The following is a 24,887-nucleotide window of genomic DNA, read 5'->3' on the forward strand; positions in this document are numbered from 1 at the left end:
AATTGCCTTGTGGCAAGCTGATAGCAAGTTGGTGTCACTGTTCTTATGAGTCATTTACCTGTTCCTTTCGGGGAAATTACCCGGCGGCAAGTCACGACAAAGGAAGTTATGGAATGTGTGAATTTACTGATGAAGGTCGAAAAATGTTGTGTAAGCCTCCAGTCTAGATGCATAGCTGTGCTCCTCTGCTGCAGTAACCCAGTGTCAGGCTGCCTTGACGTGTTCCGGAAAGCCGTATGTGTCATGTCCTGATGCTAGTCTGAGGTTATCCATTGCAAGTAACAAATCAGCAGGGTCATGTAGAATCTGGTAACGAAACTGATAAGCCACCTGCAGCCACCAGTAGCTGAATATTTTATGTGGGTGCAGTGCATGCAGAGCTGCCAATGACTCTTGGCAAAGAGTGATGGCCTCCACGACATCTTCATTCTTCCGAGTATGCGTGAAACGAGAGCAGAGTACCGAGCTCAAATTTACAAGAATTCTACGGCGCTCTGGATAGTCATGCCGCATTAACTGAAGGGATTCGCGATACCGATCAATGGCCTCGTTGAGGTCCTCGCTGACATGCAACTTAACATATCTGGTTTTGAGCGCGAGGGCAAGGTTGCTAGGCGTGGTGTCATGATGTGGATGCCCGGGTGGGTATAATGTCAGTGCCTCACGATAGAGACTGATAGCTCGGATGATGTCATCAATGTCGCCGCGTTTGTGGAATAGGGCGATGAGGGCGACCCCTAGGCTGTCCAATGAGAGATCACGAAATTTGTGCCCAACAGACTACAGGCGCAGCGCATCTTCGTACAAACAGATGGCCTCATCGAGGTCATTAAGTTTGCCCTGGTGATTCACGAGTGAGAGGGCCAAGTCGTTCAGGTAGACATTAGTCAGAATGTCCATCAGACAGAGAGACAGCTTCACGACCGAGTTGTGTGCATTCATCTACTTATATCATCAATGCTGCCCCGTCATTGAAAGCGGGTGAAAAGTGACTGTAAAAGTTTATCAAGTGCTTTTGGACGGAGTTGATGACCCACAGGACAGAACTCCAGCACGTTTCGTCGAAGGTGGATGCCTTCATCGGATGCGTCGATTGGAAGATTATTGCATGTAGGGATCACGTAATCGACCGCACTGTCTACGCCGACGCTATGAAGGTAGGTGCCCTCTCGACAGAGGGGCAGTAGCTTGTAGCACAGCTGCGCGGATTCGTGAATGTAGACGGCGGTAGGCTCACTGCTGTAGCGAAAGATCAATGCTGTAATAAGATTATAGATGGATGGTGCCCGATCGGGATGACCCTGTGGACGCAATGCAGGGCTTCGTGGAAGAGAGAAGTGGAGGTGACAACGTCTTGAAGATGGTTTTGAATATAGACTCCAAGGCGGGTATACGCGAGGTTGGTGAGAGCTGCTGCATGATCAGGATGGTCGACTGGTCGCCGGTCAAGAACCGACTGAAAATGCTGGACAGCATCGTTCAGGTGAGAGACTGTCCTGCTCGACGTGTATTCGGCAAATTGTGCGTGGCCTGCATCCGTGTCTCGAGAGATCTCGCTGTCTACAAGGGACTAAAGTTGGTGTTCCGTCAGCAAAATCTAACAGCAGAGTGCTTGCTATCGTGTCAGAAAGTCTCCATGGACTTTACAAAGTTACGGTATTCCCCCACGTTACAGATTCATCAGATGATAAGACACTGATGGACGATTTCCAGCGTCTCCGGGAATCAACATTGATGGATATGTAAATGTCTGCAGGAATGCGCTGAGAAGTGACTTTAAGATTCTTTCCGCTGATAACTGTAGATAGATCGCGAGGATTATGAAACGGATGGCGAAGGTGGCATGGAGTGACTCACCTTCAAATCTAATGTATCGTTCTTCTAAGCTACCAGGCATGATGGTGTGATGGAGCAAAATGACGATGGGCCGAGTAGTAGGCGAAATTAGATGGAGAGAGAGGAGGAAAGGTTAACGTTGAACGTTGACGCCTGAGGCCTGTTTGGCACGAAGGACGCTGGTATGATACACAGTGGGTGGGTGACTGAGTTCTCCTGTAAAAGTTTTGACAACTTGACTTCAGTTAATTTACGGGGGAAATCTGTAAAACCATAAGACATGGATAGCGAATTTGCAACGTTAACTGGGATGTCCTCGAGCTCGTTGGCGTTCTTGTTCTCGGTGTATAATTTATGTTAATATTGCTGCACTCACTATTCCAAAGTTGAATGGTGCAGGATGGCCATATTGCACCTAACTCGCTGCCAATTGTAGTTACTAGATGCAGAGACAAAACTCAAAGGTATATTTGAGTGATGTTAGAATCAGCCCAAAGAGAATTGAAATGTGTAGTTGGGCTCATTTTCAGAGAGGAAATAGTACAGACAGAACACGATGTACATACGCGCGAGCCATCCGATCGAGTCGACGGAGAACCACATAATGTGATCCGGACGACATCTAAAAAGAGTAAGAAATTTGCCTGAATCAGGCGCGATCATGATTTGCGAGAGCAACTTGAACTTGAACTGGTTGACAGTTGGCGTTGGCAGCGACAGTGAGCGACTCCTTCCTATTATCCTCTAAATTGGCCAGGCTGAACCGCCAAAACAAAGTCTGCAAGTAGCCTGGGTTGTTCTGTATGCTCAAACCTCTCCGTCACCACAGCCCCTCCGTGGCCCTAACGTATCATGCGAGCGTGCTTAAGTTCTTGGTGAAGAACGTCGACAGTATGATAGGATATATGAGGTGAATTACGTCCAATTACTGGCATCGCGGTTTGCCCAGGCCCCACACGTGCAACTTCACGTGTTAGTCTCATGTCACTACTAGTCAAGCCCAAGCGATTTTACACAACGAAAATCCTCATATAAGCATGAGCTCAATGCATGTCCTTGTGGGTTATCTCACCCTGACTTACGACTGTAGTGCGCTGAATGTGCCCTGCTACTGATCCTCGATTCAGATCTTGCGCTGGAGGTGTCAGTTTCAACCAACTCTGTTGACACAACTGCTAATTACTCTACAGTGACTGGCAGTGGTCCGTGCTAGTGCATGAAGCGCGCTCTCAGACGGTTGGGGAAAGAAGATTCTGCCAGCATCCCAACAAGTTCAGATCTAGCAAGCCTTTTTGCATTAGGTGACGGTTTGGAGGGCCCACCTACTGCTTCTGGGTTCCAATCCCGTTCGCACTCTTTCAGCGAGCGGAGACCAGGACTTTCAAGATAGATGCCAAGGTACATGTGAATGGAGATGAAGGTAAAGAAGGGTATCTAAGCGCTTCAAATGATTTCACGTTGTCGAGGTTGCTGAGAGGTTTGGCGATGTAGGGAACCGTTCTTGCAGACTTGAGCATCCATTGATGTAAAGATCGATCACTACCTATTAGCGTTGCATCAAACATTCACGTGTCTCCTTCCCAAGTACGACATGATACGTGTACAGTTCAGCACCCCGATCAATGTCTACATGCTCTATATCGATGGTTTGCTATCCTTTTGAGCTATACACAACCATCAATCATTATGACGTCTCCAAACAAATTATAAACTCACACATTGTGATACGGTCGATTAGCGATAAAGCAATGCCCTGCGTTTTGCTCCGAATACGAACGTGGCCTACAATCCCAGCCTCCGTCTTCTCGATGCTAAGATTGGCTAAAGCATCCTCGCCTGTGTCGTCACAAAATAAGACCAGTGCTGACACAAAACTTATGGAAAAACCCGTACCGAACAAACTTCGAGCATACAAGTTGGCAGATAGGAAATCACAATCACCCGACATTGCTCCCTCTGGCATGAGACAAGACATGTTCGTAGACTTCATGACGTGCTTCAGGTAGTCGCGAGGGTCACTACGAGAGTACATTAGCTAGGGACTGGACAAGAGAACCCTGGAAGACATACGTCATGTTCGTCGACACGTTAACCCTGTTCTCCCACTCAAACTCTGTCCACATGGTTCGGAACTTGAGGGTGGTGAGTGAGTATTTGGACAGTAGCAACAGGTATTAAAGACGTACCTGTGTCTTGCTACAGTACGCGGGTTTGATAGTCCATGATGTCGATGTGGATGTCGTTCAAGATAACACAGCATTCAGCGAGGGCAGGGCCATCCAATAGGATGCTGCCAAATATGACGCCAGTCTCTGTTGACGAAACCTACGATCTACAATTAACAGATGTGAGCGGCAGAGCGACTTTGATTGTTACCTTGATTGTTGCCTTGATACTATGGAAACCATGAGGCGCTATGGTATATACAGCAGGTCGTTCGACCAGTTTGAGGTCACCAAGCGTTGCGAAGTCAAGACAAAGATTCTGCAGCGTATTAGACGTCTGGTTGACCAGAAGCACATCTGAGTACCGTTAATGAGTTTCGCCGATGAAATAACCCATCAAGGGAATTATACACACCAAGCATGATATCGAATCCGTGCATCTTGACATATGCTTCCGCATATATAGGATCCGAAAAACCTAGAAATGATGAGCACTGAAACAGATGACGGCGGCACTACAGGACATACCTGTGAGCTGGGATATGCGACTTTTTCGAGAACTGCCTGAAAGTAAGCAAATCATCGACTTGCACGACATGTTCCTTCGTGCTTTCCGACTCCTTCTTCTCCGCTGCCGTTTTCTGTCCGATCATCAGCAACATCACAGCTCGAAGTAGACTAGGCACGCACCTCCTGAGCGACGAGCATCTTGGAGTATGCCGTTTTTGTGTTCTTCAAGAAGATATCGTGAACAATGGACTTTTCCTGGAGCTCGCTTAGGGTTTGTATGCAATTAAGAATACGCTCGTTGGAATCCTCGTCGATCGGTACCCGCGACAAACTTCGACTGGCCGACGCGGATAATAGACGTCATGATTAACATGGACTGGGTGGGCATCGGTGAATGCTATAAAACATTAACCGTAGTACATACCTCAGCACGAAGAGCGTTGGCCTTTGGCCGGTCGTTTGTAAGGTCATCGAACCGCAACACGAGCTTCATCAGCGCCAAGGCGAGACCGAACCCGTGAAAAAGTCGCCTCCCAATATGAGGGCTGACATAACATCATTGAAAGTTCCGAACGAAATGAACAGGCACGCCACGCACCTCTCAATGGCGGCTTGGACGCAGCCTTGACAGCCTCTAATCTCGTTGAGGTGGCATTAGTGTACGCCGTCTCCGTCGCATATGTCCCGTCAGCAAGTACCTTTGGCCGCCCGCTTCCCTCGACTTTCTTGTCCTCCTTCTTGTCCTCCTCTCCGCCAGTCTCGTCCAGTAACCGCTGCTCGCTCGCAAGGATAGGGATCTCGCCAAGCACTTTGCGGATGTCCTGGAATGTGGCCTGGATGTCTGACAGGCCTTCGACGTACTCGCCCAGGATCCGGAGGACGCCGCGGAAGGCTTTACCGGATTTTATCTCTGTCAGAGTTTAAGTGAGCTTCTCACATATAGACTGCCAGAGGTGCGGGAATTTCTCCACTACATCGCTGTGGGTGCGTTAATAAAATAAGGTGCGGGGATTAGGAGGGGAAAACAAACCGAACGAAGGACACGACGTCTAGCGCAGAAGGGTTATTCGAATCCCCAAGGAATTCCATGAGTGCATGGACAACACTTGCAGCCACCTCAGAAAACTTGACTGCTAACACGTGGATCGATTGGATTAGAAGTTGCCTGTACTCCAGGGCCTATCCCAATATTAGTCCACGATATCGTGCAGGACTGCGAGACTGACCTTCTCGAACTCGCGTTCCTGTGTCTGCTGTAGCTGCTTCTTGAGGAAGAGAACAACTTCCTCGACGTTCCGATTCGAGGTCATGCTGAGTACAATGCTCATTGCTTTCCTTCGGACCTCCATGTCAGCGCTGATACGATAGGATTCAGTAACAATTTTTGGATGTTGATCGGTCACTGTTCGTACCTCGACAAGACCTGTAAGATGTCCATTGTCAGTCCATCTAGAATATGACCATGCTTGGAGCGTAGGGTATCCAGGTGATCCAGGACGATCAGCTTAACGTTGTTGTCGGATTCTTTAATGACCAGATTAACAAAGCACGAGGCGGCTGCTAATCATAAAAGTAAGCAGACATGCGCACAAGACCTGATCGTAAACATACCTTTCACAGCAGCAGAATTCTGCGTGAGTGTGGTGAGGGTCGTAGCAGCTTCGTATTTTACTGCATGTGATGATGAATTCAACAATTCAAACATGCACCTGATATATCGCGGCTGCAAGGACAAAAATGAGGATAGACAAGATAGCCCGAGTGAAGAGGACTTACTCGATGCGTTGTGTCGTTCTTACAATCCAACCTGATGACTTCTATGATGCTCATTTGCAAGAGCTCATCTGGATTCGTCAGCTGATCATACACGCTACTCAACCACTCCACAGCTTTAGGCATCGCGCAATGCGCGAGGAACACGAATGCGTTATGGTTGCACGTCGCGTCAGACTCTGCGGCAATGAAAGTCTGCATGAGCTCGGGAGCATCTGGGATGAGGTGTTCGTATTCGCGGGTAGATAGTGTACACAGCAAATACGGCATTCTTGCGGACGTAGGAATGACGGTGCTCGAGACAGCTGCGGCAGGTGGGGATGAGAGGTTCAAGGAGTTCGGCATCTTTGGATATCTTTTGAAGGAAGCGTAGGGTAGCGCCACGGATATATTCGTTGGGGTGTTGCTGTAGGAATGTGAAGAGTAGAACGTCAAGGGTGCGGGAATTAGTCTTACCAGGTCGTTTTGGATGGCATTGCTGGACTAGGTGAGTATATATGTGCGATAAGATTAATAGATACACGTACACAACGAGAATCATCTCCTGCTTAAGCTTCCCGTTCTCGTCATACTTGGGACACACCTCCCAGTAGAAGTGAAGCAGCTTTTTGAGTTGCTTGTTCTGGAGGGCATTATATATTGTATGATTGGCATCAAGAGTGTGGGCTAGGCCACCATTATTGCATTAGCATCATGCGGTCAATAGCAAAGATCAAGGAGCATACCTGAGGGTTCCCATTAATCGTCGACACAATAGTCCTGCGCAACGTATCCAGTCTGTCTTCGTCAGTCCCTTTCTCGAGAGAAGCCCTAAGCTCCTGCGTGGTTGGGCTCTGTAGTATCTTCAAATACGACTGTGTAGCATGGTGCCTCTGCTGCCATGATAACCCAAACGACGCGACTGAGGCCTCTCACATGAGGCTGGACTTGAACGCTCTGAACTAATTAAAATTAGGGCACATTTCTGTAAGTTTGGGTCACAAGTTGAGTCAACGATTCCGAAGTTGCCATGTAGTCGTTGTTGACCATGTACTGACCTGCAAATTGAAAGATGTGGCAGATGTCTATGAATCTTCCTATTGGTGGCTAATGCATCATCGCAAAAATTCACGCGAGTCTTAAGTGCGTGCCGGATCCGTGGCTCGGTAAAAGGTGCAGGTGTAACTTCCATACTGCAGTGATAATCAGTGGCGGCGTTAAGTTTGGCCTTCAGCTCAAAACGGTAATCTATAAAGTAAGGTGCAACGGGTTTCGGGGAGCGACGGGTGCTCGCGTGGCTTTCGCGTAGATACGCTTAGATGCGCTTAGATTCGCTTAGATTCGCTTAGGAACGCTTAGCTCGCTTAAACCTCTTTTTGGAAATCTCGCGTGGTTTTGTCACGTGTTTTCGAGCGCCGACTCAATACCATTGTCCGTTCGAGTGCAGCACATGTCAATAAATAATTAATGAAAATTTGAAGGAGAGAACAGGGGAATGGGGTAACGGGCCAAAGGTGTGAGCGGAGCGAGCACTTTTGGTCAGTTACCCCATTCCCCTGTTCTCTCCTTCAGGTTTTCGTTAATTATATTAGGATGCAGCCAAGGCCAGGAAGCCAAAAGCGCTCCTTGTGCTTCCTGTGCCGAAGGCACAACGGGTGTTGGACTAGTTGTTATGTAAGCGAGCAGCGTACAGGTGCAAGTACTATACATCTTACTCCCAAGTGCTAGTCCCTCAGCCATTTGTCAAGCTTCGTCCCTAGTCATTTCAGTGAATATTCTCCACCTCTTGGAGAGGAGCCGAGCCACACAGAACGCCCCCAGAACAGACAGACCTCGTGATCAGTGAAATGCTACAAGTCGCTGTCAATAGTATGTGCCATACGTCTTCATTTAGCACGTACCAATGATTTTCCAAAGTGATTCTGGCGACACTTTATTTCGTCATTACTCAGCTATTTCGTTTCGCGACAGACTCCATGCCAGACACACTCAATGATACCCTCCAAGCTCTGCCTGAGGAGCCAAGCTACCCAGGACGCACCCAGGACCTGGGAGAGATACACAGTAGAGTGCAACAAGTCGTCATTACTGGTATGTGATATTTACTTTGCTCAGCTCGTATTGACGATTTCCCTCAAGATATTTGCGCAACTAATCTTACTATTGGTCTCCGGCGCATCCCCGCTGACTTGCATGTGGTGGTAAAGACCGACAGTGCTGAATGTCAGACGAGCAACAAACCCGTACACGTATATGAGGCTGTCGTCGAATGGACCGAGTCCATACTTCTGTATGTTGTCCTTAATCTCATCTTTTCTGCGCATATTGAGAAGCACTCTAGGCCGTGCGAGCCATCTTCTATAGTTCGAGTCAGCGTGCATGCCTCATTTGAATTGGGTCCGATGCTCGGTCAAGGAGAAGTCCTCCGCGCATTTGAGATTTCCGTTGGAGAATTACTGGATCATAGCGAAAATTCACGTGGTCAGTAACGTCTTTTGCAAATAACATCTGACAGATGTTAACAAGTATCACAGCCATAATCTTTCAGCTCAAGCAAGGCGAAGTCGTATCCCCGTGTACATCACTGTTCATGACACTGGAGCAGCGACTTTCTGATGAAAACGACGCCGCAGTTCTTTGCCCCGTGACTACTGTGAGTGACCAATGCAGTCTTAATCCACAGGTATATATACCCCTCTCTCCTGCGTTCAGTCTCCAGTCAAGTCAATTGAATTCTTTCACTCATTACACTCAGATGTCTACTAGAGGCAAGGGCGTACCGCAACCGCGGGTTTCTGGCCTAGTGTCGGCGACCGCTAGTTCTTCGCCAGACAAAGTTGTATTTTGGACAGAAGGTAGATGGCATATGGAAGTCTGCTTGTACAGGAGATGGTTTATGTACTAAGGATATTTTTACAATGCTGCTCAGCTCGTTCCAACCCATCGCTCAACATCAATCAGAACAACCCGTCCACCACTCTGGTCCATGTCCAAGCAATGCTGTCATGGCCTTGATCTTTTTCTCATCGAGAGGCTTCTGAATAGAACCTTCTTCACCTGAGTACACGTAGAGCACCTGGACGGTGTCGATCGGAATGTCCTTGGGTTCTTCATCGTCGACTGAGCCACGGTTTGGATTGAAGCAACGTTTCCATCCAAGAGTGTCGATGTCCGCCAAGTACGCAAGGCCTGTGAAGTATTCTTTTGACTTGGCATCTATGTTATTGCGATCGTCCGAGTTGAGCTTCTCACAAAACCAGTCCAGCCATTCCTCAGAGACTGCATATCCATAGTACCAGACATGAGACTGCGTTTCCGGATGGATAATTTCAGACGTTCGTGGTGTGAATGTGATCGCGGTCTTATTGATAGTTAGTAAGTAAGTAAATGGTGGAAGAGATGATCTACCTTCAAGATTTCAAACAACCTCGACAGGAAAGAAGACATGTTTTTGATAGAGATGTTCTTGATAGAGAGTGAAAAATGACGAGTGTGATTCGATGTTGAGAGGCAGACGAGGCAGAGTCGAAGGGCTATTTAAGTGATTGGCACCACTCAGCCACATACCACAGGAGTTGTGGACAGGTGTCAATTCATTGTTTAGTCTCCCCTAATTATACAAATAGAGGGAAGACAGTCTTTTCTTCTATAAAGTCAATCCACAGCGCGCTGATATAGTAGAGGACTCCACACGTGCCGCATCCTGGAGAAACACAATCAGATTCGTCCAATTGCCTGTGGAAATCAATGGACAATTAATGTACAAACTGGGGGTCCACATTGTTAAGCGTACAGAATTGCTGGGAAATTGCCTGTGGAAATCAGTGGTCAATTAATGTACGAACTGGGGTCCACAATTGTTAAGCGTACAGAATGGCTGGGGAATCACTGTGGCCAGTGGTTCACACAGATCGGTCCAAGTCATTAAGTAACCTTGCCACTCAATCTCTCCTCCCGCTTTGAGCACCGAGGCAATGACGAAGACTTGGATCAGGCTATCGCACTTCACAGGGAAGCACTGGCTTTGCATCCGGTCGGTCCAAGTCATTAAATAACCTTGCCACTCAACTCTCCTCCCACTTTGAGCACCGAGGCAATAGAGAAGACCTCGACGAGTCATGAGAGGACCTACGCTGTGCATTGACTCCATTGATGCAACATGATCCTCGTCAATTAGTAGTCCATACATCAGGCTCGCTAACTAAGGTCTATCTATCATTCCATTATTTGGGGCTTGATGGCACCGGCGCGGGCGAAGATACTGACAGTCTGAATTCTGCAATACACTTCTGGACGCTTACATGTCCACGACAGCTTCAGTATCATCTCGTCACAATATCATGAAGGAATTCCCAAGAACGCTTGCCGTGGATGAATTAGTGCAATGTGAACTATCACGTGATATCCCCACGACAGACATAGAAGCACCACTTTATGACGTTATATTTATTATTTGGGCGTTTTGTCAATCGAGGGCTTAAGTTAGACTGGTGACCAGCCCCTCTATGAGACAAACCCTCGATAGAGGGACTGGTAAATCTGGGTTTGAATTTGGATAGTGCACGCTTTGGAGTAATCACATGACCTGTAGCCAATAAGAAAACTGAAATTTTCGACATGAATATTTGAAATGTTGAAATTAATGTTTGATTCATATTGATGCGATGCAAACGCAGTCGCATCATTAATGTATGTATCTACTCTACAACTCCAATGGACGTGAACTCTATTATCCAAGCTGTGCAGGAAGCCTCGATGGAAGGACTCTAGATTCATTTGCTCGTTCGCTAATACAAGAACGGCTCCCTACCAACTATATCAAAACCCTCAGTGACAAGGATAAGACGGATGTGTTGCGCGCTTGCCTGCTCGTGTACATCCTCACGGCTACAACCATTGTTCCACAAGTATACCAGCTAGAAGCCATTCTTGCAACATTGAATGGCCGTGACAGCATAATTACAGCCGGTACAGGCTGCGGAAAGACCTTGTGTCTCATATCAGCATTTCTTACCACGGAGTCTGGCACTGGGCCGGAAAGCTCTTCCTGTGTTAAGAGAAGGTTCAACTGCACCCGCGCTGGCGCTCATGCACCATAAGATTTGGCAGGCGCGCCGCCATAGGGTGACCAGTACTCCCTGGCCTAGAATATTAGTCCGCTGTTCCTGCTGGCTGTTTTAGACGCGCAATCCATTCGAACATGAGGTGACTGCTCTCCTCGTTTCATGATGTGTGGCAATTAGTTTGTAAGGTAAGATATACTGAAGCATGTACTCGGCTGCCCCAGAGGGCAGACTTGTACATGAAGCTATGACAGAAGTGCATTAGTGGTGCAGTAGTTCCACCTCCCGACTGATCTTCTTTTGGCACGCTATGAGCCAAGCCCTCGTCTTCATGTAGGGCGAGTTAGAAGTGTTGTGTAGGTTAGGTGATTAATCTGATGTTTTGAGGCCTAAGTGTGTGCGTCGTTGACGGGTCGTGAAGTGCGCATAAGTTTGCATCATAGGGTTCTTGTGAGCTGCTTAGGGAGTGTTATTAACGATCGGGTGGAGGGTGAAGAGTCACATCACCGAATGTCGTCTTCAGTCTGCCAGTACTGTTCACGTATCCAAGTGCTTCATGGCCAGTGTCTGAGACTTGCCGGCGGAGTACAGTCACACAGACCCACAGAATCCACACGACCACAGAATGTGGTGATCCCACACGGTTACTTTTCATGTATAGCTGGATCCTGCTGCACTTCGGTTTGGACACCATACTTCAGTACTTCAATCCGCCCTTACACAAAAAATCTGTTATGTTTTCAAGACACAAGGCAGCTCATGTGGTTTCAACAGTCTACCGTACGAGTTGGCTTCTTATATATTCGAGCTGGCAACACTACTTGATAATGACAACGGGGAAGAAGAAAGACAACCCCTCAGTCGGAAGTGTTCAAAGATGCCAACAGTCCTGGCGTCTGTAAGCAGAGAATGGAGATACATCACACTGCAGTGCACTCCAAGACTATGGTCGCACTTAGAATTTATTCCAAGACAAAACAAGCTCAAGCAGCAGCAATCCCAATTGTTTGCCCATGTTAGCAGGTCACAGAAATGTCCGTTGGATATTTTCATCAATCTACGGGCACAACAGGGGGTTATGTCTAGGTAAGTGCCCAGCTCTCTAAGAAACTTTCAGCAGTATCAATTCATCTGATTTAGTGTTGCAAAACGCTCATACCACAAATACGCCTCTGCGATCCCCGAAATCCTCGAGGTCCTCTTCCCACAGATGGATCAATGGAGGTCACTCACAATTTTTTGTGACCTTTGGGGGCCGTTTGTTAAGGCCTTTGAACTGCTCAATGCATCTACCACAGCTGGTGCTTCTTGCCTGGAAATTTTGGAAATTTTGGAGTTCCAATCCTGTGGCGATCTCAAAGTTTGGCCTCCTGCAATCAACCCTTCCCCACGCAGCGAGCGGATGGCCTGTAGAGTCTCATTCAAAGCCTTGTTTCCCTCAGACAAGATCGACCTCAGTCAGCATAAAATTCTCCCAAGACTCCGTCACATGTCTTTACGCGGGGTTCCAATGAACTGGATTGCTTTATCTCAGCAATTGGGTGCGGCTGCCGTTTTGAAATCACTACATTCTTTGGAGTTATCCCGCTTTTTTGCAGGCGAACAGGCTCCTACAAGTAATGAATTTTCAGCCATTCTTACCGCATGCCCTCATCTGCGCAAAGTCGCAATGAGGGTCTTTAGGCTGTCAAATTACAAGAGAGAGCGAAATCCAGTGCCTGTAACCCTTTTCCAGCTTGAAGAGCTTTGTTTGGAATATGGAAATGGGTTCAAGGATGCTGAGCATGCTATGGAGGTGCTCAAACACATCAATGCACCCAAGCTTAGCCGCCTTTTTATTATCCCCTGCAGCCGCGATTCCATTCATTCTGGTCCAGACCCACAGCCTCTCATTGCATATGCACGGGAGTGGTGTGCCCAGTCCGCAGCCGAAGTGCTTTTTACAAGCATCTAAATCATATATACCTGCCTTGTCCATATCGGTAACAAATACCTCTACTTGTAGAACAGCACAATGGACAACCCTCATTACCTAAATTTCATTTGATATATCTCATTTGAACATCGAAGTAGACAGTACGGCTGCAGTCAATGAGAAGAACAGTGAAAAGTAATTCGCCCACATTGTTTTGTGGACCCACTGTTCAAGTTCAGTGGTTAAGAAGGATAGTATCACTGAAATTTTGAAGTTTGGGTCATGCCGTTTGGCCTTGTGGTAACCTTCCGTGCATACTCCCGGAAAATTAAAGTGACTTCTCTTGCATTTGTTGACCGCATGATAAGCTGCGGTGTGTCAGCATATCTAATCACATTATAGGTGAATATGACGTACATGAGCAGCATCCGCTTTCCGCATCTTGATGTTACGCTGGAACATTTCTGGGTTCATGAAGCAAAGCGCCAATGTGGCCATTGCCATGGAGAAGGGGGCCGTGTATAACACGGACATGCTCTGGCTTTTGAGTAGGCGCAGGTAGTCCAAAGAATAACATGCATATTACAGAGCATCGAGAACCATGCCGATTTGTGTCCGCGTGGCATGCTCAACATAACCCTTCTCATACATGTCATTCATCTCGTTGAAGCCATATTTAGCCCAGATTTCTCGAGGCCGAAAGAAGCGTCTCTCCTCGACGTAAATCACGGATAATTTTGGTCTTTTGAAGGAGAAGGCCCATAGAGTTGCTAGCTGAAGTTGATCGCAGAGAAAAGACGCTTCCTCACCTCAGGCTGACCAAATGTGAGTGAGGCCTTCACCTACAAGGCCTGGGACGTAGTGACAATAGAGGTCATAGTCAGCAATAGTCTCGAGGTAAACAGTGCCATTGGTTGCGACTTTATGTGCGTAATCCACCCTACCGTTCTCCATTTTCTGACAGATGTCAAGAATGACAGTCTTGTATCTGTGGTAGGTGTTAGATGGAAGAGCGTGATTGAAGATGCGAACGTACTGGGGTGGTAGTCTATCGACTTCTTCTACGATAGTGTGGTATTCGAGGAGCAGGTTTCGACCTTTCTCATCAGGGGCCGTTCTCTGTAAAGTTCCAGCCAGGGGTCACTGTTAAGTTATGGAATTAGCGGATCTCTTCTCGTCGGGGATAGTCATGTTATCTTCAATCGTGTCCAGGCCGCGTAGAATGAGGTAGTACATGCAAATCTGGAAAGTCGAGTATCAATCATGTGGATGGGTATGAATAGATTATTAGCCGGTTAAAACTGGATATGCATCCAGAGGCCTGTACAAAGAAGAAACACAAAAGAGGCAAAGTGCTTACCGTTCCTGCAAGCTCGCCGTCAAGCTTCTTGATGACAGCTGCAAACCTTCTGCTTTTCATGTCAAGGAATTCGTAGCAGCGGCACATGGAGGCTCGATCCCAGCCTGGCGTGGGGTGCTCTTGCTGAGCGGTGATATCATTTGTCGTCTACAACAATGAAAAAAGAATAAGGGGGACCCACCTGAAGGGTCTGCAGGCGCCGCTACATTATTGACAACTTCTGACAGCACACGTAATGGAAATCTACGTTGCGATATCAATGGACGATGAGTATGAGCACGCATGACCAGACTAATGTACTGCTGCCAAGACTAGTAACCCTGCCAAGAGCTTTTTGCTCTGTTTCCAGAATACATATGTACGAATTATCAAAAGACTTCAGGCCCAGAAGACAATATAAACATGGGGCGCACCTTCAGCAGCTACAATACTGATAATGTGAATTGCTGCAGTGAAATCAGTAAAATGATGGCTGCTCAAGATATTGATCACCATTTGAAGCCTGGCTGAAGCACAAACACTAGATTCGATGTCCTTCAGCTCATACAACAACCACATAGCAAGCAAAACACACCAACATCTTCATTCGCTCGTCAAACGATGGCAGCTAGTCACTGGTCAATGTCACATACCAGGAGATATGAGTAGCTGCTCACCGTATGAAGTCATGCTGGCTGCTATGAAGGCCATGTAGCGTGAAATTATGAAAAGAACAAGTGACGTTCCAGCGCCTGTTCCATGTCCAGCGAACCCGCCGTCGAAAGTTTACTGTCCAGTATGCTCTAGTTTGTGGTAGAGTCATGCTGGCATCGCTCCATCGAGCGTGTTGGTGAGTTCGTCCCATCCCTGGAAATGTGAATTGGATGAATAAATCATCAGCGTCAGGGACCAAAAAGCTCGTGGAGTGCATCCCGCACAAAATTCGAGGTCTTCAAGAAAATTATGTCACGGTGCGTGAGCTAGCATCTGCTTCGTGATGGCTACGCCTTATATTATTCGTGTATAAAAGCTAGCGTACTTGACCCAGAAAATATCATCAAGTTTCAGCCATGAAGTTCACTTTGCTCACCACTGCATTCGTCACTGCCGCAGCGATGGCTAGGCGTAGTTATCGCATCCGACGTCCCAGTAGTCCCCAGTCAGGACCCCTTGTGCAAGGGACCCCCGAGAAAGCGACCCACCCGGACGCGACGAAGTTCTACGACAAACCTGGTGAAGCACTTTTGACAACCCATGTGCAAACCTTACACTATATGCTTATGGCCATCCGCAGATACATTTGGGTGCTCAAAGGGCATCGAAGGCTACAACGAAGGTAATGATTTTGGGTATACCTGCGCAAGTAAATGGCAGTTCAAGTCCTTGATGGAATGCACGTGCAAAGATTGCTGCCGCTTGATTGAGGATGGGAAGAAGCCCTACTGTCCCGAGAAAAAGAAAGTGACCCCGGACAAGGCCAAGCTCTGCGACAAAGCTGGTGAGCACTTTTACAACACACAGTGCAGACCTTAGACCACGAGCTCATGGCCATCCACAGAAAAAGTAGGGTGTTCAAATGGCATCGAAGGCTACAACAATGGGAACGATTTTGAGTAGTACCTGCGCAAGTGAAGGGCACCTCAAATCCTTGGTGAAATGCACGTGCAAAGATTGCTGCCGCATCGAAGGACGATGGGAAGACCTCCTACTGTACCGAGAAAGGGACTCGCAAGTAAAGAATCCCCCCCAGTGCCTAGGTAAGTCTGACTTTTCTCGTTGTCTTTTGAGTCCGTGTTGCTGATGTGCTTGCTTTCGCTACACTGAAACAATTAGCATGGTACGTGCAGGAGGGCGCGAAGGAGTGCTAAAGAATGTAGGATTTAGGCATCTTGTAAATGTAATGTCAAATGAAGTAGGCGATTGACGAGGGTCGCATTGCGGCTATTTCGATGTTTGATTTTACTGGAGAGATGTTTGGAACATTTCTAGTTTTTTTAACCCCCTAGTAATCGGAGTGCAGCTCCAACATCGGAACCACAAGCAATGTGAACTGCTGCTGCGGTAAATGTAGCGCGAGTTTGATTAAATGTAATGGGAAGGTGTACTGAGAAACGCTGTGTGAGCACCTCATCAAACAAACTCGTAAGCTCCGTCCGCAGTGCTTCAAAATGTCGCAAAATTGCAAGGACACTGTTTGCCTTCAGCCATGCCTCAGAACGCTTACATCCCATCAGCATCACGTAGGACAAAAATAGCCAAATTTCCTTCGTAGTACATATGCGATGCAGAGAGCCACGCTGGATCGCATGCAGCGGCGGAGAGAACGGATACTTCTGTAGAATACCAAAGGTCAGCGGCCTCCTGTGAACACAACGTAAAACATCGGAACACAAAACAGTGCATGTAAGACGGCGACTCTAAACTGAGAACAGGAAAGGCAAGCGATTCCTCACCCACTCGTACTACAACATTGGGTTCATGAAAGATCACAGAGGAAGGTCAAAATGACCGCATGCGGGACAGGACTGCACTTGAAGTGCAAGCGTTAATCGCAACCATGCAGAAAAAGCAGGGACAGTCGCGAAAACGGTGGGATGGGTATGAGGGTAATACAACGGGTCTTAAAACAATGGGTATGGCAATGTTTGACCTTATCGATACTCACCAAGGTGTGGGGTCATTCTTTTTAGGTCACCGTCCTCCAGCCATCCCTATTATTCACCGCTCACGCAATCTCGCAGTCCCCCACCAGCAGATTCGCCATCGTATCCTCCAGCGGTGTGTATCTTCGCATGTAGTGGTCATCCATAGCATGCAAGATTCAAACCTCCAGTTCTCCTGTGCTCCATAGGACGACTTCAGTCTATTTATGGACCCTTTGTCCTAGCCATGGCATAAGTCAGACATGCCTCGTCCTCAGGTTCCCTATCATCATCTGCATAATCGGCGTATCCATTCGTGATACTGGTAAGTGACACACAACGATGCCCTTCTGTGTAAAACGCTTAGGACGAGCCATTGCCGAAACTTGCGATGAAAGACCCACTATTCTGAGGTATCGGCAGCCTAACCTTTTCCTCCGCTAATTCCCAAACTAACATGTCGCCACGCCCCAACTCATCCCACATTACCATCAGGCTTGGCAGTAGCACGATTCGTCGATCAAGTATTTTATGCTTTTGAAGGAAGCGTTCTATCTCGTGGTGTGAATGTTCCACGCGAAACGCCAGCACTCGAAGGCGTGCATTGCCAATAAGACGCATGACCGTCACTGGATTACAACTGGGAGGTGCGAGCACCAGACAGATGTGCGTTAACGAGTGAAGAGCCTCTAAGCCTGCATGTGGCTTCTTGAGCACCAATCGATCGACGATTTCGAGATGGGTAAGGTTTTTGAAAACATCGAAGGTGTTAATTGAGTTTGTGAAGTCGATGGCCATGGCAAGAGTTAATGATTTGAGTTGGAGAGCATCCAGTGCACGCCGCAGCGATGATGCGTCGTTCATGAATGCATCTGTACGAACGAATAGGACCAGGCATGTGAGACCATTGCAGAGCGAGAGAATTTGGATCAAAGTCGATTCATTTAGCGCACCGCGGAGATACAGGGATGTGATGGAGTTTTGGGCAAAGCCGATGTGCATGGGACGCAGGCGAAGACATTCCAGAAATTCCCTAGTTTCGTCTTCGCCATCGAGAACAATCTTTTTATACACCAACCTTTCCATCCTTCCGCAGTACTACATCAGTACAACGCCATTTTTGAAATATCAAAATCCATGCTTACCACGGATGCGTCGTGCGGGACACCCTCAGGGCGGTTGCAGCGGCACATTTGGAGCGAGTAGCCAGAGACAATATCTTCTGCTGAATTTCGAGTGGAAGGGGAGGGATCATGACTGGCGATGGATGAAGTGCGCCAGTCTCTGATGGGTAATCAAACGAATATAAAGGTTCGGCGTTGCCGAAGCGTTGCCGACTTAAAGTCTCACCTTTGCTTGTGTGCAATCTTGCCAAGCAGATTTGTAGTAATAAAAGGTCCATGTGACGAAATCAATCTTGCCCTTAATGATCTGATCTGATCTCGTAGTCAGTTTAACATAATCGTCTTGAACCGACCACTTTGCTGCATATATCTCAAAGGAGAGCTACTCCTGGATACCACTTCCGTCACCAATTTAGTTATGGGTGCCTGTGTTGGATGTCGAGGAACAAGCAAGCACGCGCCGAAGCCCATTGGAACGGAACAATGTGCGCCCTTTCGTTCTACTGTTTGCTTACACTATACATTGTCCGCTCTTATGATATGTTTCTCTTATTATATGTACTGAAACATTTATGCGTTTTGACCTACAAGCCGTTTTCATCAGACTACGGTCTTAGATACCTTTTTCGTTCACAAGAGCACTCAGACTATTTAGTTAGCCACAGATTCGTGCTACCAGCTCAGACGTTTGCCTTCGCGCGCACGACTGAGAGTGTCCGTTTCGTACAGACCCACATGAGTGTATTAATCTTTTAACCTGGTAGTCTGTGATGCCGTACAAAGATAGGTACATTTACAAGGATCGAAAGTAATGATAGACTATGAATGAGTTACATTTATCGTACCATAGGACAAAACAGGAACAGGGGGGAAACCAGAAGTTAGTGACAATGAACCGCACCAGTATGTGAGAATTCTCGGAGGGTCGTCACCCTGTTGCTGGCAGTAGTGCTCACCGTCTGACCAGCAATAGAGAGAAGGGTGGGAGTGCCACCAGGTGTATTTCCTGCTGCAGGTGTAAGGGCATTAGTGAGCGGTGATGGGGGAGGGTGGGTAGGACCAGAATGAGTGACCGAGGATTGGGAGTGGAGGATCTGGCTAGCGCTGTATGCGTGCTTGGAGAGTTTGGAAGGTATGGTGGTTGTCAAGGAATTCAAATAATGCTAGGCGAATGAGGGAGAGTGGGTTGGGCATCGCGGGAAGGAAGGTATCGACAAAGTTGTGGCACGCTTGCAGTTTGTAGTGTTTTATGGATTGATTGTAAGTTCGATACTGTTCATCCTCCAGAGCTCGATAAGGTCATGGAATTTAACTGTCCCATATCTTGGAAATTTGTTGTACACACCAAGTCCGTGGCCTGCGTGTATCCGTAACAACATCGTCAGCAAGCAAGAAAACTGATTCATCCAGCTATGTGTCGACAGCGTTTACTATCATAGGACTTGGTTCCCGTAGGTTAACACTATGACATTTGGGGTAGAGTCCACTAATGTTGAGCACTTCTTGTGGAGCATCGGTGGATTGGCGAGCATTGCTCTTGAAAGGCGCTGGGAGAAATAAGATGTGCAGCACAGATTTCAGAGTATTTTGAGAAGGTGGGGGAGGGGTTTGGGAAACGTATAAGCGATGAATCGTCAATATCTAGGTATTCGAGTCACGGTAGTCGCTCTAGGCGCGTCAAAAGACATAGATTGACGTGCCGGTTCACAACAGAGTCATGATGTCATGACATGGTGTGATGGTGTGATTACGGCGAACAGGGATTGTTGGCACCACCTGTTGGTTTCGAATTATAGCAGTTTTGCGAGGTGCAGTGTGTGCAGAGAGCGAGAAAGGGCAGAGAGCGAAAACGTACATTTGAGTCAGTGTGGTTCAAGTTGGTACTGTAGCAAGTCTGTAGGGGATTTTATGGATACTAAATGGGACGAGTTTTGGAAACATCTGAGCTTGTATGCGCGTGATCTGGTTGAGAACTGTTTGTAGGAATGGCAGTCGCAGCTTGTGATGAGGGGCCGCACGGAGCGTGGCAAAAAAAGAGAAGGATATCTATCCTATATGACTTAGAAAGATTGGGCCAGCAGCAGCTGCCGGCTCAACGGTCTCATGCTATATATATGGTTATTCTAGCCCACAGGGCACGCTAGAGTTGCAAACTCTAGGTTTAGGATGGGGACTACTGACAGTGAGTCACAGTTATCCCTGGCATGGGAGATGTCGATATATTTTCTGCAGGCAGCTCCATCACATCATTTGATTTGAAAAGTTAAGTGCACCAGGTTGAGCAGCAGGACTTCAAGGCTTTGAATCAAAAGCAGCCAGAGGCTGATGCTGTGCCTTGAAGCATTCGAGGACACGGTGTTTGAGATGCTCAGACAGTGAAGATTCCACAGATTGGGGCTTTGGCAGTGGTTTTGGAAGGGTTCCTGGGATGGAGATGAATATCTGAGCATGGTATAGACATGTGTGGACGAAGGAAATTTAACATGTACAGTCTTGTTGTGTGTCACGCGGACTTGGGACTTGATCTTCTCTGCGTTTGTCATGAGCTGGTCTTGCAACACGAATTGGACCATGATGAAATTTTATAGGGTTAATTGTTTTGTTGGATCCAATCGAGCAAGCTGCCATTGTTGAGACCGCAACGTCTGGTGTATGATGGAATTCAAACATAGGCTGGAAGAAACGTGCAGAGTGGATAGGGAGTGCAGCACGACGTTGAATGCCTGTCAGACTCATTACCATCAATGTAGAAAATCCCTAATAATATAAATTGAAGTCGAAATTGGGTACATATCGTGGAGGTATACAGTCTCACAAGTCTGGAATATCGAAGTCCTTGGCAACAGGTTGTGCATGGCCATGGGCTGGATGTTATATGTGAAATCGTCAGATTGTCTCGAGAATGCTCTAATCAACAATGTGGGAGGACGCACGTAATTGATCCTATGCCAATATGCACAGACACTATGCGCTGGTCCAAGGGCATGTCCTCGTCGCAAGCCAACAACTGGACCGCTTAGCAAAGCGCTCGGGCAACTCATTTCGAATGCATTTCATTGTCCCATCCCCACAAAAGATTTGTAGAGTGCCTCGAATAAGCGCTGCACAGTACTATCGTCGACTTTCCATAATGTCCCAATAATGCTCTTCACCCCAGCGAATTGTACGCCAGCCGCCAGGTGTACCACTTCGTCGGGAGCAGTCGAGTCACCGACTGCGATTTGACAGGCAGAAAGAAATGCAAATTCATGCTGAGACAGATCTGCTTGTGTGATATTGAGAAGTGAAAGCGGTTGATCCCGCATGAGGCACCCTTGACAGCACTTTTTAGAGCTTCTCACGGTCTGTTAGACCCGGTTTCCTTGTAAGGTAGAGCTCGTTCAAATCCATCCTATGTCATGTGACAAAGTGTGACAATTGCATGTACTGTCGAGATACACACCACCTGGGTTGCCCAATTTGTAAGCTTACTATAAGTCAACATCCCGTCAGCTGTTATTCGTGAAGGGATAGTGCTCACCAAAAGCACCTCAAAGCAGCCTGCAGCCGCATTTGTGGAGGTTCCACGTCAGCTTTGCCAATGCCGAATTGCGGATGCATTCCGTCCAGGTAGGAGCCCTGGTGAGAACTTAGTGGATCCGAAATTTTCGGGTCAGGGTCAAGATGCTACCACGATTGGCCCAGCACTCATAAGTATTGGTCCAAACACTGATGCAGCCCTGGATCGGCTGAAACTCGAGGATGGGATCCTGCCGAAATTGGGGATTCTAGTCAGCACTGTCTGTAGCAGCCGATGGGAGGCAGTTCTTAGATCTCCAAAGTGGGATCTTAGCTATGAACATGCTTCTGTGTTGGCTAAGGCTCTCCTTACTGACTTACATGGAGTTACACTAACCTTGATCCTGTAAAGGTCCCTAATTCATTTATGTGCTGCTCTCCATACTAATGGTCCCCATTCCCATTTAGCCTCATTCAGTTTCAGCGCTTACCATACTGTCCTCCATTTTGAAGATCTTTGGCATTTTGGTTTTTTTGTGTGCGCTTTACTTGTTTGGGTTATTGTTTATGTACTAGACCTTGAAGTTGTTCTGTAGCTCGCTTCCTGGAACACCAATGTGCAGATTAATTTTTTCCCCCGGTGTGTTAAAAGCCTTAAATCGACGCTGAAAATATGGCTGACATTCAGACCTTCCCCTCCTCATAGAAAATGGTCTCTAAGTCAATCTATGCAACAAAGTCCAGTGCTACATCTCATCGTAACCAGGCACCTCGAAGACGGCCAAAGGTCACGCTCAGCAAAGAAGCACGAGTAGCCCTCAGGGCTGCACAGTGCGACAAGTCTCGCAAATTCAAGGATGCCCTTGATGAAGCCTGGGACCAGATCAATGAGACTACAAAGACTATTGCCGTGTCTCACCAAAAGAGCATCCGACGCGTCCAAAATCAGTTGTACTTTGGTCTCCGCTTGAAGCGCTCAAAGCCAAGTCTCTGGAACACATTTTGCTGGAAGAAAAATCTGGATAAAGAAAACCGTGAGTCTTTCTTTTTCTTTGGCCGCTACATACTTATCCTGATATTACATACATTCAGATAGCGAAGGTAGAGCTGCACTTCAGTCACTAGTCCGTGATCATAAGGAAGCATACCATGCGCTGTTGAAAGAAGAACGGGAGGACCTCTTAGAGGAGTTCACAGAGTACAGAGACACTAGGACTAAAGGTCTGCGCATCTCGATGAAGTCAAAGGTAACCAATATCACCCAGACTTTAAAGGCTGTTGAGAACGAGGTTTGGAAGTTTATGAATACTTATATTGTAGTCTCGCTAACTTACCTTGATTCATTCCAGCTCATTAGTCTTAGATGTCGTACTGGTGCCGAGAGTATTTTATTCACAACGTGTGGCTCAACGGATCTCCCTTTATGCGGGATTACTTTCGCAAGTGATGGAGTTGAAAAATTCATGGGTTCGGTGATGGGGATTGATAATCAGGATTTTGTGAGCAAGATGGAAGGATCTGCCATCCAAGGGATCAAAGGTCAAAAAACAATTAATGTCAGCACTATCACCTCTTATTTCATTTACAGGTGCGGGAAAGAATCATCAGAAGCTCATCCCAGACACACGTGCCTCAATCCGCAAGCTTATTAATGACAAACTCCATCAGTTCATTTTACTTCCATGATAGCAGTATCGCTTACCTCCATCAATAGAAGAGATCACTGGTGAGCCTGGTGCCACCATGCAATGGGCGCACTACTTCCACAATGTGGTTCAATGCTATCAGGTCGTAATCAAAGGGTGGCCAGACAACATTAAGTTCACAAACCTCAGCAACGTGTCCAGTGCACTTCCAGATCTCCAAATGCTAGAGCAGCGGTAGAATTTGGGTGCTACAGAATGGGTCAACATAGATGATGATGAGCTTGAGAAACTTCATCTGGAGCGTAACGAGCAGCTTGACAATGGGGATATCGTTGACCATCGTCAACGCACTCGCTCTGACAAGGGAAGGAAGCGCAAACAACTTGCAGCGTCTCAAAAGGTAAATACTGATTGATGCAAGAAACACAAAAGTGCAGAATTCATCGAGAGCAGTGACGAAGAAGATGAGCCTGACCAGCCCCCAACTGATGCTACTAGCAAGAAACACAAGAGTGCAGAATTCATTGAGGACAGTGACGAAGAAGACGAGCCAGGACCAAGTACTCACTCTGCTGAGCAGGCTAACACCAACGAACTCCCTCAGTTTGATACCAACAAGCTTCCTCAGTTCAATGCCCACGAATTTGCTGTGCAGTCCAACCTTCCGGCTTTCAATCTTAATGCGCCTTTTGACGCTGATATTACCTTGGCTCGCCTCAATACGTTGTTCGGTTCATACGACTTCCAGGATTTCAGTAACACCATCTGATACATTGTGTTGTGTTTCAACTATGCTTACCTATGCTTATCTATGCATTCAATCAGTCTAGGATGAGGAGAAGTACTGCGATTGATTGAATGTGTGTACATTAAGGGGCAAGAGCATGTCATATGAGATAACGAGGACCGAGGAATGGGGATGCAAGGTATACATGAGCTATTGCATAGTGGTATGGGCACACCACGCTCCAGTTAAGGCAGCCACTAGGGCAGGGAAAGCGTTAAAACAGTAGAAAACAAAAAGGATTGATAAATGAACCTTGAATTTCAACTTGGCGGAGTGCATCAACCACAGCCTTGCGCTGGCGTTGTTTTTTGGCTGTAAGAATTTGCGTTTGCTGCTGCCTGAGGCGCGAGGCATGGGGATGAGTGGGCAGTCGAGGTGGTGATGCAGCAACAGGAAAAGCAATACAGGGATAGCAGGTAGGCACCTACAATGACAGCGGCAGTGAGCAAGGCAAGGATAGGCTGCTGGTCAAAGTGCTAAGGCAGCGCTCAGTCTAGTTAGAAAAAGCAGCGCAAAGAATACAGGTGGGCTCCTACAATGACGGTGACAGTGAGCTTGAGCTACCCTAGTGATAGGACAATGACAGCAGCAGTGAACAAGGCGAGGATGG

The 24,887-nt window shown here is 47.3% G+C and overlaps 10 protein-coding genes across 10 annotated transcripts; 4 read left to right on the forward strand and 6 right to left on the reverse strand.

Moving 5' to 3' along the window:
• Window positions 1-204: 204 nt before the first annotated feature.
• DFJ58DRAFT_734132 (uncharacterized protein) lies at window positions 205-1,897 on the reverse strand (the record flags this gene model as incomplete). The annotated part of the gene is made up of 6 exons (XM_041386428.1): window positions 205-742; window positions 806-942; window positions 1,038-1,320; window positions 1,395-1,570; window positions 1,656-1,798; window positions 1,858-1,897. 6 exons carry the CDS (start codon window positions 1,895-1,897, stop codon window positions 205-207), a joined length of 1,317 nt encoding a protein of 438 aa, XP_041237822.1.
• Window positions 1,898-3,458: 1,561 nt separating this feature from the next.
• Window positions 3,459-7,166, reverse strand: DFJ58DRAFT_862105 (armadillo-type protein; the record flags this gene model as incomplete). Its single annotated transcript, XM_041394060.1, is given in 23 exon segments — window positions 3,459-3,500; window positions 3,553-3,672; window positions 3,730-3,854; window positions 3,907-3,968; window positions 4,042-4,161; window positions 4,213-4,358; window positions 4,417-4,479; window positions 4,530-4,565; window positions 4,688-4,817; window positions 4,840-4,908; window positions 5,022-5,056; window positions 5,110-5,419; window positions 5,486-5,489; window positions 5,542-5,690; window positions 5,738-5,867; window positions 5,924-6,071; window positions 6,123-6,234; window positions 6,288-6,479; window positions 6,541-6,690; window positions 6,741-6,762; window positions 6,812-6,906; window positions 7,010-7,117; window positions 7,137-7,166. 23 exon segments carry the CDS (start codon window positions 7,164-7,166, stop codon window positions 3,472-3,474), a joined length of 2,385 nt encoding a protein of 794 aa, XP_041237823.1. The 3' UTR covers window positions 3,459-3,471.
• Window positions 7,167-8,239: 1,073 nt separating this feature from the next.
• DFJ58DRAFT_734134 (uncharacterized protein) lies at window positions 8,240-9,029 on the forward strand (the record flags this gene model as incomplete). Its single annotated transcript, XM_041386429.1, has 5 exons — window positions 8,240-8,354; window positions 8,403-8,553; window positions 8,605-8,744; window positions 8,798-8,916; window positions 8,976-9,029. 5 exons carry the CDS (start codon window positions 8,240-8,242, stop codon window positions 9,027-9,029), a joined length of 579 nt encoding a protein of 192 aa, XP_041237824.1.
• A 187-nt stretch (window positions 9,030-9,216) lies between these two features.
• On the reverse strand, window positions 9,217-9,710 carry DFJ58DRAFT_734135 (uncharacterized protein; the record flags this gene model as incomplete). The annotated part of the gene is made up of 2 exons (XM_041386430.1): window positions 9,217-9,624; window positions 9,672-9,710. The coding sequence occupies 2 exons, from the start codon at window positions 9,708-9,710 to the stop codon at window positions 9,217-9,219; spliced, it is 447 nt and encodes a 148-aa protein (XP_041237825.1).
• A 2,382-nt stretch (window positions 9,711-12,092) lies between these two features.
• Window positions 12,093-13,280, forward strand: DFJ58DRAFT_668652 (uncharacterized protein; the record flags this gene model as incomplete). The annotated part of the gene is made up of 2 exons (XM_041382721.1): window positions 12,093-12,412; window positions 12,467-13,280. Coding segments are annotated over 2 exons (1,134 nt in total), but the record flags the coding sequence as incomplete, so codon positions are not given.
• Window positions 13,281-13,498: 218 nt separating this feature from the next.
• DFJ58DRAFT_862109 (isoprenoid synthase domain-containing protein) lies at window positions 13,499-14,688 on the reverse strand (the record flags this gene model as incomplete). Its single annotated transcript, XM_041394061.1, has 6 exons — window positions 13,499-13,609; window positions 13,659-13,782; window positions 13,828-14,050; window positions 14,084-14,229; window positions 14,278-14,360; window positions 14,602-14,688. The coding sequence occupies 6 exons, from the start codon at window positions 14,686-14,688 to the stop codon at window positions 13,499-13,501; spliced, it is 774 nt and encodes a 257-aa protein (XP_041237827.1).
• Window positions 14,689-15,650: 962 nt separating this feature from the next.
• Window positions 15,651-16,645, forward strand: DFJ58DRAFT_846303 (uncharacterized protein; the record flags this gene model as incomplete). The annotated part of the gene is made up of 5 exons (XM_041393289.1): window positions 15,651-15,813; window positions 15,875-16,078; window positions 16,269-16,337; window positions 16,369-16,417; window positions 16,570-16,645. 5 exons carry the CDS (start codon window positions 15,651-15,653, stop codon window positions 16,643-16,645), a joined length of 561 nt encoding a protein of 186 aa, XP_041237828.1.
• Window positions 16,646-17,585: 940 nt separating this feature from the next.
• On the reverse strand, window positions 17,586-18,477 carry DFJ58DRAFT_734140 (uncharacterized protein; the record flags this gene model as incomplete). Its single annotated transcript, XM_041386431.1, has 2 exons — window positions 17,586-18,309; window positions 18,368-18,477. 2 exons carry the CDS (start codon window positions 18,475-18,477, stop codon window positions 17,586-17,588), a joined length of 834 nt encoding a protein of 277 aa, XP_041237829.1.
• Window positions 18,478-21,399: 2,922 nt separating this feature from the next.
• On the reverse strand, window positions 21,400-21,660 carry DFJ58DRAFT_668655 (CHAT domain-containing protein; the record flags this gene model as incomplete). Its single annotated transcript, XM_041382722.1, has 1 exon — window positions 21,400-21,660. A coding segment is annotated over one exon (261 nt), but the record flags the coding sequence as incomplete, so codon positions are not given.
• Window positions 21,661-22,553: 893 nt separating this feature from the next.
• On the forward strand, window positions 22,554-24,259 carry DFJ58DRAFT_846306 (uncharacterized protein; the record flags this gene model as incomplete). The annotated part of the gene is made up of 7 exons (XM_041393290.1): window positions 22,554-22,878; window positions 22,937-23,091; window positions 23,194-23,400; window positions 23,433-23,471; window positions 23,534-23,690; window positions 23,745-23,890; window positions 23,912-24,259. The coding sequence occupies 7 exons, from the start codon at window positions 22,554-22,556 to the stop codon at window positions 24,257-24,259; spliced, it is 1,377 nt and encodes a 458-aa protein (XP_041237831.1).
• Between the last annotated feature and the right edge of the window lie 628 nt (window positions 24,260-24,887).

This window comes from Suillus subalutaceus (genome assembly GCF_016647625.1).
Source record: "Suillus subalutaceus strain FC151 chromosome Unknown DFJ58scaffold_167, whole genome shotgun sequence".
Taxonomy (NCBI): Eukaryota; Fungi; Basidiomycota; class Agaricomycetes; order Boletales; family Suillaceae; genus Suillus; species Suillus subalutaceus.